At 27.0% G+C, this 20,436-nt stretch overlaps 1 protein-coding gene across 5 annotated transcripts in view; it reads left to right on the top strand.

Annotated features, from left to right (window-relative positions):
- LOC129988989 (keratin, type II cytoskeletal 2 epidermal-like) overlaps positions 1-20,436 on the top strand; it is a 48,593-nt gene that overhangs the window by 15,618 nt on the left and 12,539 nt on the right. For all 5 annotated transcript variants that reach the window (XM_056097289.1, XM_056097286.1, XM_056097288.1 and 2 more), the window contains exons 7-13: positions 1,559-1,579; positions 3,335-3,355; positions 7,677-7,697; positions 9,664-9,684; positions 10,357-10,377; positions 10,540-10,560; positions 14,299-14,313. In XM_056097289.1, coding sequence (XP_055953264.1) covers positions 1,559-1,579; positions 3,335-3,355; positions 7,677-7,697; positions 9,664-9,684; positions 10,357-10,377; positions 10,540-10,560; positions 14,299-14,313 — 141 coding nt within the window. The remainder of the gene's footprint in view (positions 1-1,558; positions 1,580-3,334; positions 3,356-7,676; positions 7,698-9,663; positions 9,685-10,356; positions 10,378-10,539; positions 10,561-14,298; positions 14,314-20,436) is intronic.

Raw genomic sequence — 20,436 nt, 5'->3', positions numbered from 1 at the left:
ATCAGATGAAAAAGTTAAAGCCAATCACTTCAAAAAAAGGTAAACTTAAGGTGAATATAGCACGGTGACTACCGCAGTCAAATTGCTTGCTTCAAATGCTTATAAATAGTTCACTTTAACACCACATGTCTGTATGCTGTTTGATTTGTGGAAATGAGCTGGAAAATTGAGATTAGCCTTTTTATCAAATTATCATTAACTGCAAATCATCGGAATTCAATTCGCCAGTTTAAATTTTATATAATAATTATACTATGTTTACTCACAATATTGCTTTTTTAAACTATGCATATATTCTTACTTTAGGAAGAAGCTTTAAATGAGAAAAATTCAATTTTATGCATGAAAAACTAACTGTGGCATTAAAAAAGCTTAATTAAACTTTTATTGACGGTCTCAAATATTGATGAAAACCTCACTTTTCAGAAAGTATCTAATTTCAGAAGTTTCTAATACCAATTCAGTGAGTCATTTGACTATGCTATCGTGAAATAGCAAAAACTTTCTGAACAGTAGAATATAACCTTTACGAAAAAAAAACATCATCTACATTGATAAGTGTATAAAGATAATAAATGGCCAAAATTTAAAAAAATAAATCTTATTCTCAATTTCGTTATGTGTGCCAAATTGTTAGAAGGTGAATATAAGCATTGATATAATGCTGTAATTTTTGAAAATAAAATTAACAAATAAAGGCAAAACTATTGACTCAATGAAAGTAATGTTTTGACTAATAAACTTAACAATTCAAAGATTGCAGATTATTCACGGCAAGCATTCAAGGGATGAGGGACCTTAAAAGAACATCTTAAGTGAAGTACTGTGAAACTTTCTACATCCAAAAGCATGCTTTGAAAAAAGTGATAAGAAATATTAAGGTTTATTATTAAAAATATTAATTTCTCTATTCATTTTTTTTCATGGATAATGGAACGTTTGTCCTTTGAAAGGCACTCTCCGAAGACATTCTGTTGATTCTCTAGTGTTTTGGAGGAAAATTGACAGTTTAATACTTCCTTAATCATTTTCTATTTTAGATACAGCAAATTTGCTGATCAAATGATAAGATAAATACTTTTATCGAGAGAAAAAAAAGTCTATGTGGATAGACAGAGAGTGTTTTTTTAAAAAAACGATAAACGATTATTTCTGAAAACCCTCTTCAGTCTGTAAAAATGTGATTGATTTCTCAGTTTTTATCTTTTTCTCTCACTGAAGAAAAAATTGCTAGTGTTTTTCAGATCATTTTGCAAATGAGTGACAATTCTTTTATAAATAAACTTTCTAATCCTCCCTCTAAAATGAAATTAGGCTTAGGGAATTCACCAAACCATATTCAAGGTGACAAAGATTAAATATGTGTATTGAAATAACTGTATTATTTTTTGGCTCAATATCACTTATATTTTGGTTAATTATAAAGCTATTTATGCAATTTCATATGTCCAAAAACATTTATATTGTATATAATAAATGTTTGTAATTCTTTAAAAATTTCGTATTGGTTTATTCTGTTAAGAAAGAAAGTTTAATTTTCATTTTCTTCTTTTTTCAGATTTGAATGAAGACTTAAGAAGTAAGCTGGCGATTTTTAAGCTTATAATTTACAAATCTAAACTGCAGAAATTTTAAAAATATCAATACAGTCTCCAGTTATACTTACGAATAAAATTGTATTAAATTTTTATAGAATAAAATTATTTTACTTTTTATATTTTATATTAAGTCACATTTAAAAGATAATAAATTCGATGAAATTACCTTTTTTTCTGAAATCTTCCAACAATTTTATCGTTTATCAAACTGTAAAATTGTCACAATTTTCTTACAACTCAAAGAACAATCAAGTTTATCAGAAATTGAATTCGTCATAAAGTATCAATTTATATTGTTTTTCTAAACTACTGAATTGAATTTCCTGCTTTTATTTTTAATGGTAAATGATTTTACTTAACGAATATTAGATGCAAAAATTTTTCTTTAAAATTAGGAATTTTATTCCTTTAAAAATTATTCATTGAGATGGTACAATGAAAATTACTTATTCGACAGTCGATTTATTTCATAATTTTTTTTCTTTTTATTCTTTGTAACTTTAATTCCCTTTGATTCTTTATGCTCCATTTTGCCCATTTTTTTGCTTCCGTTATTCATTCTTATAAAGACTCAATGGGAAGTCTAGAGCATTTAAAGGATTTTTCTTTTAAGAATAAAAAGATAAATTAGTAATTTAGTTTGTTCTTACGTACAAGTTACAGATTTCGCTCTTTCAATGACCTCCAGCATTATCGATATCCAAAATGTGATAATATGAAATATAACGTTCATTCAGAAAATATGCACAAAAAGTTTTTATTCCTAGTTATTAAAGTTTTTAAGTTAGTCATCAATATTCGTTTTCTTAAAATCAATTTATAAATTAATAAACAACAATAAAGAAAACTAATAGAAATATTTGAATGAAATAAATCACCATTTAATACAACAAAATCCTAAATCATTTTGTATATTATAAATTGAATAAAGGACAAGCATTCACCCAAAATAAGTAGCAAAACAACTATATATCTATATTTAGTAATAAATAGTAATAATAACTTGGGCACAAAGCAAATATTAGAAAAAAGGAGAACATAAAAATGTGGCCATCAATTCTAAAACATTAATGTTATATGCTTTTTTAGTATATCATACAAAATTAATTAATTTAAAGACAAGTACAAGACTAATTGAGATAATTTTGGATGAAGGCTATTACGAGAGTTCAGATTCTCAAGCATGAAATTTAATCATAGTAAAAGGAGAAATTCCGCGACATCCACTACACTCTTTGCTTTAAATCTACATATAAGTGAATAAAATATCAATATGACGGATTTAGCAATAAATAGAGGATATTAGAAATATAACCTACGCTGGTTATCTTTTGTCTTAAAATAATCGAATTAATGAAATATGTTTTCTAAAAAACTGAAAAATATTTTTAAAAAAAGTTCTGAAAATAATTATAATAATGTATATTTTGGATTGTAATAATAATCTGACATTGAAGGCATTCAACTAAATTTTCGTCCGACTTTTATCTAATCTTATTTCTTTGAAACAATAACTTTCCACATATTAAAATTCATCAAATTAAAAGAAATGTATGAAACGAATAAAATATATAAAAAATGTGAAATGGACTTTGTTTATGTAAAGTAAAAATTATTGAATGATATAAATATATTTTTTAAATGTTTGTATATTTTTGAAAATAAATATCTTTTCCGAAAAAAAATTCTTGTATTTATATAATTCTCATTTTTTTCATTTTGTATTTTTTATACAGTTTTGACGGCAAGCATAACAAGTAATTGTTTTATTTTTTCTTATATTTCTGCTACACATATTTGATTGTGACATGACTCTTTTGTTATTTTTTATTGAAATATGAATAATTTAATTTCTCTTCAATTATAAAATTTTATACACTAATTTTAATCATAAACAATTGTGATTAATGATTTGATAAATATAATTATTAAATCTATTTGATATATATATTTAGGCCAATTGGGTACATTGGTAGTTGTTTATTTTACTCAATGAACGCAGTTCAGAATATATTTTTTCGTTAAAGGAATTCCAATCGTTGTTAAGCTAAATTGCTGGCTTAATTTTACTTTGATGCCTACTTTTCATCACTAAGTAAGACTTAAAGAAGATCTGGCCATCATAGTTTGGAATTTGGTTAATGGAAAAGTTCCATCTAGAAAAGTTATCCTCGCATAATGTATCTGATGTAAATAACGCCATTAACAATAATTTTAATTATAACATTTTATCACTGATTTTTCTAAGCGACACTGATATGTATGTTGTATATATGTTAGTATGAAAGACTGATAATCGGACAAATGTCGATATTCTCCGATGAACTCAAGCATTCTTACAGTTCGCTGAATATCCTAAGCAATAATGTTATGTATATGTTATTGCGAAAAATAATCTAGGAAATGTGGAATTTTCCCTCAATGAATGTCAACTTTTTGACAGTTCACTAAATATTCCAAGTAATATTGATGTGTAGTGTGTGAATATATTATTGCAAAATATTGATATCTGAGAAATTTCAATATTCATCGGAGAATATTAGCATTCTCCTAGTCTCTTAGTGCGTGCCCGAAATTATTTGCAAAATATAATTACTTATTATTGACATCGGTAAGTTATAAGTAATGATAATCAGTAAATGACGACATTAATTTTTAATATTTAATAAAAACATATGTGTATATTTTGAAGACACAATTTCAAATTCCAATCATATTTTATTACTAAAACATATTATGATATAAATCAAAATAGAAGAACATTTAGATAACAACGCATATAAAATAAACAGTCTATAATATACAATCTAAAATATACAGTCTATTCTAAAGGAGATTAATAATAATATCATTAATAAAATTATAAGAAAATCATATGCGGTTAACCTTATAAAAACAAGTGTTACAGTAACTTAAATTATTATGCTGTCTCTACAGCTGTGCATTCTCGACTTTTCGTTTCCCCTCTCACCAGAACTTAAACGTGCTTGTTGATATACACAGGTGATGGTTTTACTCTATAACTAAACATTTCTCAATAGAACTTGTTTGTGCTAGCCGAAATACACATTCAGATATTAGAATATATCACTATCGACCATTCCGATCCGCCATGAGTAGGGATTGCAATACCGGACCAAAATTTCAATACTGGTATTCGGTATTTTATAGATCTTGATACCGGTTTTAATACCGGTATTAGAAATTTTAGAAAAAGAAAGAAAACAAGGTGTTTCTTTGTTTTATTTGACAGTTTTATAAAAGAGTGTAATATCACAAAAAATAATATGGAACTTATAAATTATAACAGTATATAAAGAATCACAAAAAAGTAAAGAAACAACTTATTTATTTAAGTCACAAAAAAAAATTGTAAATATCACTATTCAGTCTGTGGTACTAATACAAATTTTTGAAATATGATCTTAAAAAACATAATGCATCAGTTGTACTGTCATTAAAGCTGAAAAGTAATTTTGTGTAAAAATTACCAGCTGTCGTAAACGCTCTTTCGGCATCTACGTCTACGTTCTTCAGATAGTGATTTGTGCTGTTCTTTCATGATTGCAACATGAAATTTATTGTTGCATTAGCTGTTAATAAATTAAAATCTCTCCGACATAATGCCTCTATAGTCAGTTTTATTGGAAGTAGAACTGGTATAGTTCTGGATATTAAGACGAATTCACTGTCTGAAAAAATTAATTGGCAGGTTTAAGTTGATTATTGTATTTTGGATTGGATTTCTAAATTTCAAAAACCGTTCCATCATTAGGAGTAAACTGTTCCAAAGTGTCTTAGAATATATTATTGACATATATTCTGTTTTATTTTCAGTTAGTATATATATTTTTAATATGAAATTTTTTGTAGGGGAAAGTTTAAATATCTTAACAATTTTTCGAACTTTATAAATTATAGGAAGCAATTCTTGATGGGTTAATATTTCATCCTCATTAGCAATATCTTCTTCCACAATTACATTGTCATTATCTTCATTGTCAATATCACTCTCACTCTTACTCTCTTCAATGTCGGAATCCGAAGTTTCTATATCCACAATATTTGGATTCTTCTATTCTTTATTTTTTTGGTATATTTGGTATTTACTCCTAACTGAAATCCATGACCAAAGCACAATTGCTGATTTGCACCAATCAAATTTCCAAATTTTTTCATAACTGTTGCTCCATGAGTCGTTATAGATACAATCTCTTCTTTCAGGGATAATCCATGTTTCGCTCATTTAGATTTAAGCAATTAATTAAGCCATTAATTAGCTAATTAATTTCGCCAGTTAAGGAGACATAAAAACAAAAACGTATACTATTTTGCTATGTTGGCGATCCCTGTGGAGACAATTTAAAATATTTCTAGTAAATACCGAAAAACCGGTATTTAAACTTGCGAATACCTGCATTACGAAATTGTAAAAAGGCTCAAAATACCGGTATTCGGTATCCCGGTATACCGGTATTGCAATCCCTAGCCATGAGGCATACGTTTAATTCTGAATGATTGAGCGCTGCTACAGATAAGCTATAATTATGTTTGCCTTTTAATGGCACCTGCCACAGTGCAACCCCTCCCGAAGGAGGCATAACCCCACAGTCTGTAGCAGGTAGTCCACCTTACACCATTTTTATACCGTACAGGGCTTCTCATCTCTCTACCTGAATGTCTACAAGGGGCGGGGAACATTATAATATAAAATAGCATAATTAAATATCGTTCACTATAAATGATTTGTGCTTGCCTACATTTAAAGGCAATTATCCGAAGGCATAGGAACATAACGAAATATTATTTCAACGATGTAATTGGTATGTATTGACATTCATCGGTGGATATTGATATTGTCTAATCTTAATCTTTGACAATAACATATCAATATGTCCTTATAAACAAACATTATATGTGGATTGTTAACATCACGAAATGCATAATTTCGCTTGAATATCGTGTCTGAAAACGCAATCGTACTTAGAAATTAAAAATGAGATACATAAGCGTGTTAAACATGAAAATTAAATAATCAGCATGTTTTACTAAAAAATAGAATTATTTACAATGAAGAATCATCCTGGTGACATAGTAATGTATAATATGTAATTACATTATATATTGTAATGTATGTAATTCTGTTACATATAATGTAATGCATAATTAACTTGTAATGCCGAAATTCTTACCCTGCATTAATGAGGGCTGTAAAATGTTGAACATGAATGTTTTCAACATATACCACAACTTCAAAAATCATGAGAATTAGACAAATGATATGATTGTCTTATTAACATAATTTTCAAGACACCTCCCAAAATCTTCAAGAATTCCCAGGAAGAAATCCCAAGACATAGAAGATGTCAGAAATTTTTCTTTGGAGCATGCATATCACAATTAATTTATTGACTTCCAGTAAGTCAGTCAATCAGATGCAATTCAGGTTTCCAACAAACCAGAGAACAATGCATTCTAGTATTTGGGAATCAAACTTTTAATATAATTTTTTGGCTAAAATCCTTCAGTATAATTTGGGTTTAAATAGAATAAAATTTATGCACGGCTTTTGGGACTCCCTGTTATGCTATTTCTTATACAGATTTTACTTCTTTTTATTTTAAATATTGTCATTAAATATCGTATCATACAAAATTAATATCTACAAGTAAAGCATTATGCTAGTTATTTTCCTTAGCTAATACTTTATAAAAGAAGTAGAAATTCAATATCTTTTGGAATAGAAAAGGATCTAATCTTGAATATTTTTTGTATGTGATTCTTTTATTGTTTTGCAACGTTCTTTAATTAATTTTAACAATAATCACAATACAATAATGTTAAAATAGCTTGATTTTTTAATAATTCGTTAAAACATTTTACTGGAAAAGATTGTGAAAATTTTAAAAATATCTATTTATTACTTTTGCAAACAAATTAATATAATGTCATGAATTTAATTAATAAAATTATGACAATACTTGTTTTTTAACCTATCGTAATGGCAAAAAAATACGTCCATGTATTTCAAAATTTGCTTTATGAGCAAAACAACTCATTATTGATGTTTTCTTGCAGAATTGTCACAATCAGTACCAGGTATGTTTCAGTTTTTTTAATGTTAGCATTCTTGTAACTTTTTAAGAAATATTTTTTGTTATGAATACACTTATGCATTTATTAAAATTGTTTAAAAATGCAAAATAGTTCTATTTTATAAAGTATTCAGTTCAGGTTTAATGAAAAATGAATCCACAATAACACAGTTACAATAGCAAAAGTACTACATTTCGAGCACAGTATGACAGGTACAATATTAAGTAAGAGGCAATATCAATAAAAAGCTGTTAAGGTGTTAGTATTCAAAGATCTTGCTGCTCGAAATACCTTTCTGCATGCTGTTACTCATGCATTTCAGGTACCAGCTTTGTAATTCAATACAGTTTCACAGATACAAAGATAAGTAAGAAGCAACATAATTAATAAACTATTAGAATACTTAAAGAAAATGTTCACATGAATTGCCACCTGAAGTACCTTCCTTCATACTTTTATATATATTATTACTTTTCTTCATACTGTTATTCATGCATCTCAGCATCAGCACTGTAATCCAATACAATTTTACAAATATAAAGATTATTAAAAAGCAGGATCATTAATAAACTATTAGAAAACTTAAAGAAAATGTTCACATGACTTGCCACCCGAAATAACTTTCTGTATATTGTTATTTATTTAGCTGTGTTTTTGAAATTTTCTAAATGTTAAACTTTTTGGTTAACAGCTCTCAGTTAAGAGAAGAACTATTTTGTATATCAACTCAAAAAGAACCTAAACTGTAACTGCAGCTTTCGGGGAGAATGGGACATTTTTCTAGCCTTTAAAAATAATATCCGGCGCTTTCCTGAATTTAGCATTCTGAGATACCTGAATTAAAATTAGCTTAGGAATTAGAATGTTAAAATTCATAATCGGTTTCCCTTTCAATTTCTTCCTTAAGAACTGCGCTTCATCTTTAGAATGGGAATTACTCATCCCCCAAAACGTTATTTTTTCCACCAGGAAAGCTAGAAACGACTTACTCATTCGACAATCTCTCATAAACACACTCATGTGCCCTCTGGTTCATATGTTCATCAAGTGTTCACATTGAGCTTCATGGACCTACAAATTAGCTTTAGATATTGTCTTTTTAAACATGATCGATATATTATAATTAATATCATGTTCAGAGAGGAATTTATAAAATCACATATAAAATTTATGTGATATTCTTTTTGATGTCACTAAAACATCTGCCTCTACTTGTGTTATTCTCTTAGTATAATTCCTATTTACTGGAGAGAGAGATTTAGCACTCTAATTTGCAAGTATTTCAGTTGTAAAAATTTAGTAGTAAAAATATACGACTCTGAAAGTTCAAATATGTCGCATAATTACCAGATAGATCGCTTGATAGTGAAAAAATAGGTTGTGTTTTTTTATTCTCGGAATTTTTTAAGAATGATTCTATGTTTTTAAGAGACGGCATGACAATTGTGATAATTTGGCTCCTATGGATGTTGGGAAAGAGCTATTTGAAATTAACGTCTACTCTGCCATCATTAAATGTTGTTTTCTTGGCTTAACATTTCTATAAGAAAAGTTTAATGAGAAACCTTTCAGATGTTCTTGGAGGATGTTACCATAATTATGTTCTGGCAGAATTCACCACGTCAGTTTGTTGAAACAATTAATAAAGTGGTTGTATTTTGATTATTTGACCATTTGCTCCTATATAAAAGTAATTTGTCTGAGCAAACCTGATTTCTTTGGAAATTATTGGAGTAATTCTGAATTCTCCTGCACGCTTTTTTTAATAATATATTGTGATTATTCCCTTATCTTTAAAATAAGTACATTTTCTGTCACGGTATGTTAAAATATATTTTCAGAAACTAACCGGTCTTAAACAAGAAAAAAACAACCTTTTATACTTGTATTGTTAAGGGAATAAATTGAAATTTGACCTACAAATATGATCAATTATTAAATCTATTATATATATATATATATTTTTTAGGTTTTGGCCAAGACATTCTCTGTAAGTAACATTTTGAATTGTCTTACTTCTATTGCAAAACAAATGTTTAAATAAGAAAAATAAATGCCGATTTTAATTAAATTTACATTTTGTTGGAGGTAATTAAATTTTATGCAAAAAGAAAGAAATTTATTTATCTTTGAAAACGCATCGATGGCCGAACATAGTTTCATGCAGTAATAAAATGATTTTAGAAGTAATTTTCGCTTTTACTTTTTCTTCATTAAAAAATTAAATTTTATCTTTATTTATTTTATTTTAGGATCAAAGATAAAATAGTAATTATTGAAAAAAAATTCTGCAGTAAGCATTCTCTTTCAACCTAAATTTGGAGCTAAAACTGTATGCGAAATATCTATAACGTTTAATATGCTATCATTTATCTTTTACAGTAAGAGAATCTATTACAGTACTTCTTATCCTTAATGAATTTTTCAGAAAAATATCAAATTGGCATTATTTCTTACTGATATTTCTTTAGAGTCGTTAGACAATGAAGTTGACAATATTTTAATTTTTAAATATCTTTAAATAAAAAAAAAAAATCATAAAACATAATTTAGTGAATAAAGATGCTTCAATATTCATGATGTGATGACCTTTGTTTATAAAGAATTTGCTGATGAAACTTTTTAATTAGATTAATTTATACTTGCTATTAAAATGTTTCAGGGTTAGTCCGAAATTCTGCAGGTAAGTGCGCATATATTCAGATAAATTTTTTCCTTATTTTTAAATATAATTCTTTATAAATTGTAGTTTCTATAATTTAAAATAACTTACTTAAAACAATAATTTTTCTATACAAATATGCAGAAAATTAAAAGCATTAATTATAATTTTTGTCTTTATTAGATCAAATGAATGACGTCTACAGTAAGTAATTTACATTTAAAATGTTTACTGCATACTTCGTATTATTTACCTTCGTAATTACTAAATTAATTATGGGAATTGAATAGCGGATTAAAATTGATAAATCATATAATTTGGAAATACAGAGAGTAATTGGTGCATTACTTTTTGGGATTGGTAAGAAATCTGGTAAAGAACACTTTCGACAAAATAAAAAGATGTTTGTAAAACTATCATTTATTTACGCAATCCCCCAAAAATGTAAATTACGAAATTATTGAATGGAGAGCAATGATTTCGTAAGATGAATGAAGGAGAACGAAAATTAATAAATCGTAAATGCATTTTGAACTAATAATATTTTTTGTGAACTAATAATATCTTTAGACTAATGATATGCGTTTATATCCACAGTGATCTTGATGTAGCTTCTCCAAAATTTAGAGGTCGTTTTCCTAAAATTTTATTAAAAAAATTTATATGATTCTGAGATGTTAAGAGTTTTAACCAGGGCAGAAGCCAAGCAAGAGGTATGCAAATTGATTCAGTTGACTAGAGCACCTTGAAAAACAAATAATTCAATAATTTTCGAAGATAAAAGGAATGCCGTTTTCATTGAATCGATGAAAATAAAATCGGGCAATTTTTATGACGGAAACAAAATTTATTGTTAGCAAATTTAACAAATGCGTAAGAATTAATTTTGTTGTAGTTAAAATGATGCGTTTTATAAAATAGACACTGAATATCATAATAAAATTAGTGACTTTTGAATGACATTTGTATAGCTCTCAATTCTAGAATTCAGAAGTCAAAGACCTACACTAATCATACTACTAAAAATATTTTTGAATTGTATAAGGCAATGCCAACAACAATAATGTAACCATATGCAATGGAAAAAAATTTAATGCTAGATTGACAGTTATTATTTTTGAACGGTTAATTGCACAATGAAAATCCATAGGCTGTTACTCTTCCGTATTCGACGTATGGTCCAGCAATTTTAGAAATATGCTATAACTTGCAAATTCCTAAGACATTTAATTGCATGGTTAATGTCGTAATAGCAATTCAGAAAGGCTCAGTGTCTCATTCTTAATTCAAGAGCACAGTTGTGAGGTAAAGAACTACATTGATCGTTGCATCGAACATCCTGTTTGGTGATTTAAAAGAATATGGGCCACAGAAATGTTACCAGATGCAATGAAAATCTTCACTGCATTAGGAATATATATATTGTGAAAGATATATTCTCATAAGGAGTAAAAATACATTCTAGACTTGTAGGTTATACTTTTAAAGTGATTTCTTCATAAATCTCGTAAAAGTTAATTCATCTGATGGCTTAATGATATTCGTTAATGTAAATTGTTTTAGAACCATAGAAAAGGACACACATCAATCGCATTCTAATGGTATAAAAAAAGCGATAAGAAAAAGTTACCAAGAACTATGAAAAATGTATTGTTTATCTGACTACTATATTTCTGAAAAGACAACTACACACTGAAAAAAATATTTAATTCGCTGCTTTGATTATTTTCTTGCCCTAAGTAATGCTTAAGCCAAAAAATGCAGAAAAATTCAGTGGTTTAAATTGAAATAACCATCCTTTCTAATGGTATAAAAAACACAAAAAGAAATAGTTAACAAGAACAATGAAAAATGCATCGCTTATCTGACATCTATATTTCTCAATACACAGCTACACAGTGAAAATATTTAATTTGCTGCTTTTATTATTTCCTTGCCCCAAGTAACGCTAAAGCCAAGAAATGCAGAAAAAACTGGGGATTTAAATTGAACGCTCCAGCTAATAAATTTTAATTTCCTGGTAAAAATAATCAGCCTTCAAAGCATTATTTTTGAGCAAATAGCATATTTCAAACATCTTCCGTTTGCAAATCATTATTTATTGAAATTTCAGTCAAACTCTAGACATTGCATTTTTAAATTCTGTATTTTTTTTCTGTGTGTATAAATAGTCCTCGAAAGAAATTTATAATTGCTTATGTTTTCTAAACAATTTTTTGAATTTAAAAAGTATCTAGGTAAAAGTCTATATACAGTACTAAGCATCATCTTTAAAAATGATTATAGTAGTAAACAGATGAAAACCTTCCCAAAATATGGAAAGAATTTCTTTTTAATGAATTTGTGCTTCTTAATAAAGAATTAAACTTCATAAATCTAAATTCATGAGGGATATAGATAATAAATTTATATTTCATTATTTGGAGTCAAAAATTTACATAAATAGGTAGATAAACCATATATTCTAAAAAAAACTTTTGAACGTTATTTTTTTAACAAAAAAGTTAAAAGCTTATTGCTAAGAAATGAGAGTTTAAAACGACAAACTTCATCATGATGTTCAATGTGATTCGTAAAATAATAATTTGTTAAAAATAAAATTTTGAATCTCCCTATTTTTTGATGGCAGCTTAGTCAAGGCGGAATTAATTATGCCTAATTTTTTGCCTCAATTTTTTTTCTTTTTAATTTGCTTATTTATATTTATTATAATAATAATATAATGAATATTTAATCAATATATCGTCATTTTTAACTTTCCTAAAGGCTTTACATCCATAATTTTCTCAGGTTTTTCTTAATTATTTCATATTTATCATTTGCTTTAATCTTAAAGCTTTATAATGCAAAAACTACTCCACAGTTCAATAAATATATCTTCATTTTTAGTTTTTATTTATTGCTAATTTTTAGTATTTTCAGTTTCTTTAGTTTAAACTGTAACTTCTTAAAATAAACGTGAGATTTTGTTGCATTTCCAAGAACACTTTATGGTTATAAAATTCTCCCATATGTGGGAGAATTTTATCTCAATGGTTAGTAGTTTAATGAACTCAAGAGTAATTTATGAAACACCAGATATAAAGAAGAAACGGTAGAAATTCTGTATAAATTTTATTGTATAGATTTATTTACTAGAAAGTTTGCAACAATTACTGTTACTGTTGCCTGTATTATCTTAAAGCTTAACACTGTTCTTTCACTTTTTTTGAGAAAAGCTTTTGAAGTTATGAATGTGTTGCAACCTGAATATTAACATCCGTTTCAAAATTTCCACTTCATGAGCATTTCTATAATTTCAGGAAGAATAGAAATCGCATGATATGTGGTCTTACCTGTGTGATAATTCTAGATATTCATACTTAAAACTCAATTTCCTACAACAAAGGAAAAAATACTCCACGACTGCACATCTAATGGAGTTCAAAGAGGTTTTCATGCTTAATATTCTTTTCAAAAGTCTCGAATATATATGATGTGTGCATGAATTTTTTTTTACAATGTTATCTCTACAAACGGAATTAAATAAGATGATTGTATAACTGCTGTGTTCTATCAAATAGAATGGCTAAAAAAATTGAAATCCTTTGTCTGAAATTTAGAGACAAAATAAGAATCCATGATTTTGTCTTCGTATTACATTTTTCACAAGCATTTTTCTGTTCATTTCATGCCAGTTGCTGCTTTTGATATTGCATGAATTTAATGAATAAATTTTCTTTTAATTCTAAATTAACGGGGTTATTAAATCTTTTTAAATTATCAGAGCAAGGGAGTCGTGGAATTACGGAGTGATTCTTATGTTGCTATGTTAATTTAATTACAGACACATCAATTTTAAATTGATTCATATATAGAACATTTTAATTAAAGATTTATGCATAACAATGCATTAAACCTTTATATATATATTCATCTTTAAAATATTATCTATCTTTTTAGGTACCTGTTCTGGAGGTAAGTAATGATTTGAATTTTATGTATCACATTTAAAAAAAATTTGCTCAGTTGCAAAATTTTTATTTTCGAACTCATATAACGTAATTCCATTGAATCATATACAAGGTGATCTGCGGAGTCCTTTAAATTCAAAGCGGTGTCTTGTATAGCCAGGGAATTAAAGTATCCCTATAGTAAAAATGACTATGCTGAATTTCAGAGACGCCTTAAACGCTCCTAGGATGAAATACGGAAGTTACAAAAAATAATTCAAAAGTAAGGAATATCGACTTAAGTATTCCATATACAAATATACGCTACATCATAATAAAAGCATATGGAATTGAAAGAAAATTGGGAAAGATATTTGCGATTAAAATTAAGAATTTCCTTAAATTGAAAAAGAGATTGTCATAAGATTGAAAAATGTGTTCCACGGTATTATCATTTTTTACAAATTAAGTAACAGTGAAGTGAAATTTTAGCAATAAAGAAAATAAATAAAAACAATAGTTTAAAAAATCTGGAAAACACTCTTGAAGGAGGAAATACGGGAAACATATTTTATTTTAGAACGAACTCTCTTTCAAGTCACGAGAAATTTATTCAATCTCCCCAATTCTACAAATAACAATTCCACGAAAAATTTTCTTGTGTTTTTTTGTGATATAGCGTACATTTTTCTAACTCGACTTCATCCTCCTTTATATTTTGAATTATTTTTTGTAACTTCTTTATTTCCCCGCTAAGGTCGATGAAACCAGTATCGATAAATTCAGCGTAGTACTTACTATAGGTACACGTTACTTCCCTGGCAATACGTGGCTCCGTTTTGAATTTAAAGGACTTAAAAGGACTTTGCAATCACTCAGATTATGCAACAATGCTACGATATTTGTACGACAATGTAGGCTTTCAGAATATGAAAAGACGTTGATGATATATCGCGCAGTTTCTTGAACTAATAGGATAAATTCAAATGCCAGTTCTTCTGGAATGTGATTGATATTTTACAGGGTTTTGAAATCACAGGCATCCTGTATTTCATAAATAGAAATACGGGTTTTTTTATGTACGAATATAACAACTTAAGATAATTTTTTGGATGGGATGTGATTATGAGCTTATATAAACCAAAAAGTTGAATTGAAGGCATTCGTATTCAGAGCACTGAAATCAGTGGTAATAAGAATCTCAAATATTTTTTGTATGAAACCCCCAAACATTGAAAAATGAATGATGTAAAAATTATTCAAATATGAACAATAAAAGAATATGGGAAAATAATTTACAATATTGATATAATGCAATTATTATCACATAATAATTCAATCATATGCATTTTATGTAATTAATTATATATAATTAAATATGCATATATATATATATATATATATATATATATATATATATATATATATATATATATATATATATATATATATATATATATATATATATATATATATTTATATAACCAATCTAAAGTAAGAAAAAGTTTGAAAACGAAACTAAAATGAAAACGAAACAAAACAGTTTCGAAATCGCAACTAAAATTTATTACCTATTTAAACTAAAACCAAAAAGGAACTTCATAGTATTTAGAGAGCGCAATTGCAGCTACTTCTAAAACACAGATGAATTGATACAAAAGTATTAGAATCAAGTTAATAGGAAAAACAAAAATCAAAGAAAAATTAAACCAAAAAAATTATTAAAAAATATTAAAAAAGAATCCGGCCTGAAGACTTTTTCAAGGGTCACCCTCAGGCAGGGATTCAAATAAAGGGATTTTTTCTGTGAGGACATACAGACATTAAGTCCAATAATGATTCCTCGTGACCCGAAAATCCCCCGAAATTATGCTCAAGAGATATACCACTTTAACAGAAAGGAAATACCAAATAACAAATTAGAAAAAAAAAAAACACCACAAAGTAAAAATACAATAAAAACAATAACAATAAAAACAAAAACAGCATTAAAATTAAAATTAAAATTAAAAACGAAAAGCCAGAACATACCATCCAACAGTGAAGTAAACTTTAAACAATCGATTGTGATTTCCTGTTTTTGAAAGTTAACGGTAAATTATGTAAACAGAGGTAGGCACCCAGCGCCATTTATTGAGTGATCCAATATGCAAGTAAATTTCTATTTTTATTTAAGCCAAAAGATTAATCCCAAACCATACCTTGTTTAATTAAAAAATTGACATTACAGTAATTTCTAGGAAAATCATTTTTAATTAAATTTTTAAGGAGGTTATTTGATGCTTCAATATAAGAATTTTTATTATTGCAAACCCTTTTGATCCTGTTAACTTGTGAGAAAATTAGATTTTTGAAAATTTTAGAGTTTAGATTGGAATGGTAGTTACATATTTTTGTTATTTTAAAGTTGAAATCATCCCTTTTATCATATATACCAACTATTGTTTTATCATTAGCAATTTCAATTTTTAAATCCAGAAAGGTAGCCTCAAGTTGATTTATATTTGTATCTTTTAGAATTAAATCTTTTGGATAGCAATTAGTAATAATATTAGTATTGTCGAAGTTAATCAAAAGTAGGTCATCAATATATCTCCACCCATTTATTAAATTATATTTAATTATTTTTTTCTCATAGTAATGCAGGAAAATATTAGCTAAAGCACTTGAGAAAGCTGTCCCCATTGGAATGCCCTTGACTTGTTTATAAAAATTAATACCATTAAACACGTAATTTTCAGTAATATTAAAATTACATAACTCAAGCCAGTTATTTTTAGGAATGATATTTTCATTTAAATATTCGTCATATATAAAAGTGCAGACCTTTATTAATTTTTCATGAGGTAGATTAGTGTATAAATTTTCGAAATCAAAAGTATTAAGTTTATTAATGTTGTTATCTTTAAGAAAATCCAATACTTCTTTGTTACTAGAAATAATAAAGTTGTCTTCATTTTTTATTTTGTCCAGGATAATTTTTAAGTATTTAAAGAAATGTTTACCCGTATAGTAATTATAACTACCAGTGCTACAGGTTACGAATCTGAATTTTAATGGATTTTTATGAAATTTAACTGTTGGGAATAAATAAGGATAGTTAAGAGAGCAAGTCTTAGTTTTGGTTTTTTTTGCGAAAGCTAGCATTCTTTTATCTAATTCCTTTTTCCCGGTGTTCTTTAACATATAAGTTGCATTAGAGTTATATTCATTAATTAAAAGTTCTTTATAATAATATTTACAAATTAAACAGAAATTATTTGCTGATTTATCTATTACTGTAATAACAAATTTTTCTTTTAAATTTTTTATTTCATTTTTTAATGTTTTACTAAAATAAATCCCACGTTCTTTAGATCTGTCAAAATCAGTATTCAATTTTATTTTAATTTCCTTTAAAATTCTCACTTTCCATTCCCCGAAACCTTCCGCAGGCCAGTGGTATTTTCTAGATAATTTGGCAATAAAAACATCCAAATCATTACCAATAGAAATCAAAATTTTGTTATGGTTTATTTTTTCTCTTAATCTAAATTTTGTTCCTCTTCCCATCAAATCTCTTAAAGAGTTGGATTCAATAATTTTTAAATTACCTGTAATAATATGACCTTTATCAATATCTATAAAATCTTTATATTTTTCCTTGTTACAGTAACAATCTGTTTTATTTATTTTATTTAAATTTTTGCTATAGTAATTATAATTACAAATTTTTTTCTTTAAAGTTGAAGTGTAACTAAACGCTATTGATACATTAGTTTTATCTGCAAGAGGAAAATATATATTATTATTATGTATAATTTTGGGTAATTTTAGATATTCGAAGTAAATATACAAGAATTTAATCACACAGTATTCTTTGTAAACATTATTTTTGTTATTAAAAAGTAAATCGTTTTTTCCAATGTTAAGTTTACATTTAATAAGATCTAGAATAATACATTTAGTGTACGAATTTTTAAACTCTAATTCCCCGAATTTATTATTTAAAAACCATTTCATTTTATTATTTCTAAGACCAAAAATGTATTTCCTAATTCTGTGAATGTTTTCACTATTGTGTTCCAGATTACAGTAATTTTGAAATTCCTCAAATATAATTTGAAAATGGCCTCCTTTCCCTTTACCTCTTTTAAATCTTTTAGAAAAGTTATCTTTATTTAGAAAATTTTTAAAAATGTTAAATTTGTTATAAATGCAATTATTGTTTAAATCTGCATAACCTTCCCCATTTAATTTACTATTGAGACCATAAGGAAATAAAGTTTTCAGGTTGCAAATATAAATGTTTTCCAGATCTAATCTTTTGTTTAATACGTTAATATTGTCTTCTAGAATGTAGATATTAATATTGTTAAAGTTATGTTTTTGAAAATGCTCCAGTTCGAAGTCAGTGGTCCTATTTTTTATGAAGTTTTTTATATCGGATCTGTGATTGTTAATTCTTAAATTAAGCTCGGTGCTAGTTTGGCCAATATATTTTAAATTACATTCTGAACAATTAAGGAGATAAATCAAATTTTTGTTTTTACAGAATGTTTGTAATTTTGAGTTTTCATTTTTGATCTGTTCTTTATCTGCCAAAGGACATGTCCTACACTTTCCGTTTCCACAAATTTTATATTTTTTTGTATTTTTAAGATTTTTTAAACAAAACAATTGTGTCAGTAATTTTTTCTCCGTGAATGCTCCTGACACAAAGCTATCCACAGTGCCCCTTGGTAGAGCGCGCGACGGGCCATGCGCTATGATAAATTCGTTATTAACTTTTTGCATAGTTTAATTTATTTATTAAAATGAAAATATATCTCCTAAACGCCAAAAACAAGGAATTCTCGAAAAAGTAAAATCAGGAAAAATGATCTGAAAATTCTTAAATTTTTTAGGCAATACACCAAAAAACCTATTGAACCCCCCCCCCCCACCACCACCAAAAAAAACTATTAAAAATATTTTATTTAAAAATTTTGCAGTTCGTGGAACAGCGCACCTGCAGCTAAATTCCAACCAAATGCAAGAACGAGTAACCAATCTAAAGTAAGAAAAAGTTTGAAAACGAAACTAAAATGAAAACGAAACAAAACAGTTTCGAAATCGCAACTAAAATTTATTACCTATTTAAACTAAAACCAAAAAGGAACTTCATAGTATTTAGAGAGCGCAATTGCAGCTACTTCTAAAACACAGATGAATTGATACAAAAGTATTAGAATCAAGTTAATAGGAAAAACAAAAATCAAAGAAAAATTAAACCAAAAAAATTATTAAAAAAGAATCCGGCCTGAAGACTTTTTCAAGGGTCACCCTCAGGCAGGGATTCAAATAAAGGGATTTTTTCTGTGAGGACATACAGACATTAAGTCTAATAATGATTCCTCGTGACCCGAAAATCCCCCGAAATTATGCTCAAGAGATATACCATTTTAACAGAAAGGAAATACCAAATAACAAATTAGAAAAAAAAAAAAAACACCACAAAGTAAAAATACAATAAAAACAATAACAATAAAAACAAAAACAGCATTAAAATTAAAATTAAAATTAAAAACGAAAAGCCAGAACATACCATCCAACAGTGAAGTAAACTTTAAACAATCGATTGTGATTTCCTGTTTTTGAAAGTTAACGGTAAATTATGTAAACAGAGGTAGGCACCCAACGCCATCTATTGAGTGATCCAATATGCAAGTAAATTTCTATTTTTATTTAAGCCAAAAGATTAATCCCAAACCATACCTTGTTTAATTAAAAAATTGACATTACAGTAATTTCTAGGAAAATCATTTTTAATTAAATTTTTAAGGAGGTTATTTGATGCTTCAATATAAGAATTTTTATTATTGCAAACCCTTTTGATCCTGTTAACTTGTGAGAAAATTAGATTTTTGAAAATTTTAGAGTTTAGATTGGAATGGTAGTTACATAGTTTTGTTATTTTAAAGTTGAAATCATCCCTTTTATCGTATATACCAACTATTGTTTTATCATTAGCAATTTCGATTTTTAAATCCAGAAAGGTAGCCTCAAGTTGATTTATATTTGTATCTTTTAGAATTAAATCTTTTGGATAGCAGTTAGTAATAATATTAGTATTGTCGAAGTTAATCAAAAGTAGGTCATCAATATATCTCCACCCGTTTATTAAATT

This window comes from Argiope bruennichi, chromosome 10 (genome assembly GCF_947563725.1).
Source record: "Argiope bruennichi chromosome 10, qqArgBrue1.1, whole genome shotgun sequence".
Taxonomy (NCBI): domain Eukaryota; kingdom Metazoa; phylum Arthropoda; class Arachnida; order Araneae; family Araneidae; genus Argiope; species Argiope bruennichi.
This window is presented reverse-complemented; position numbering and strand designations above follow the sequence as displayed.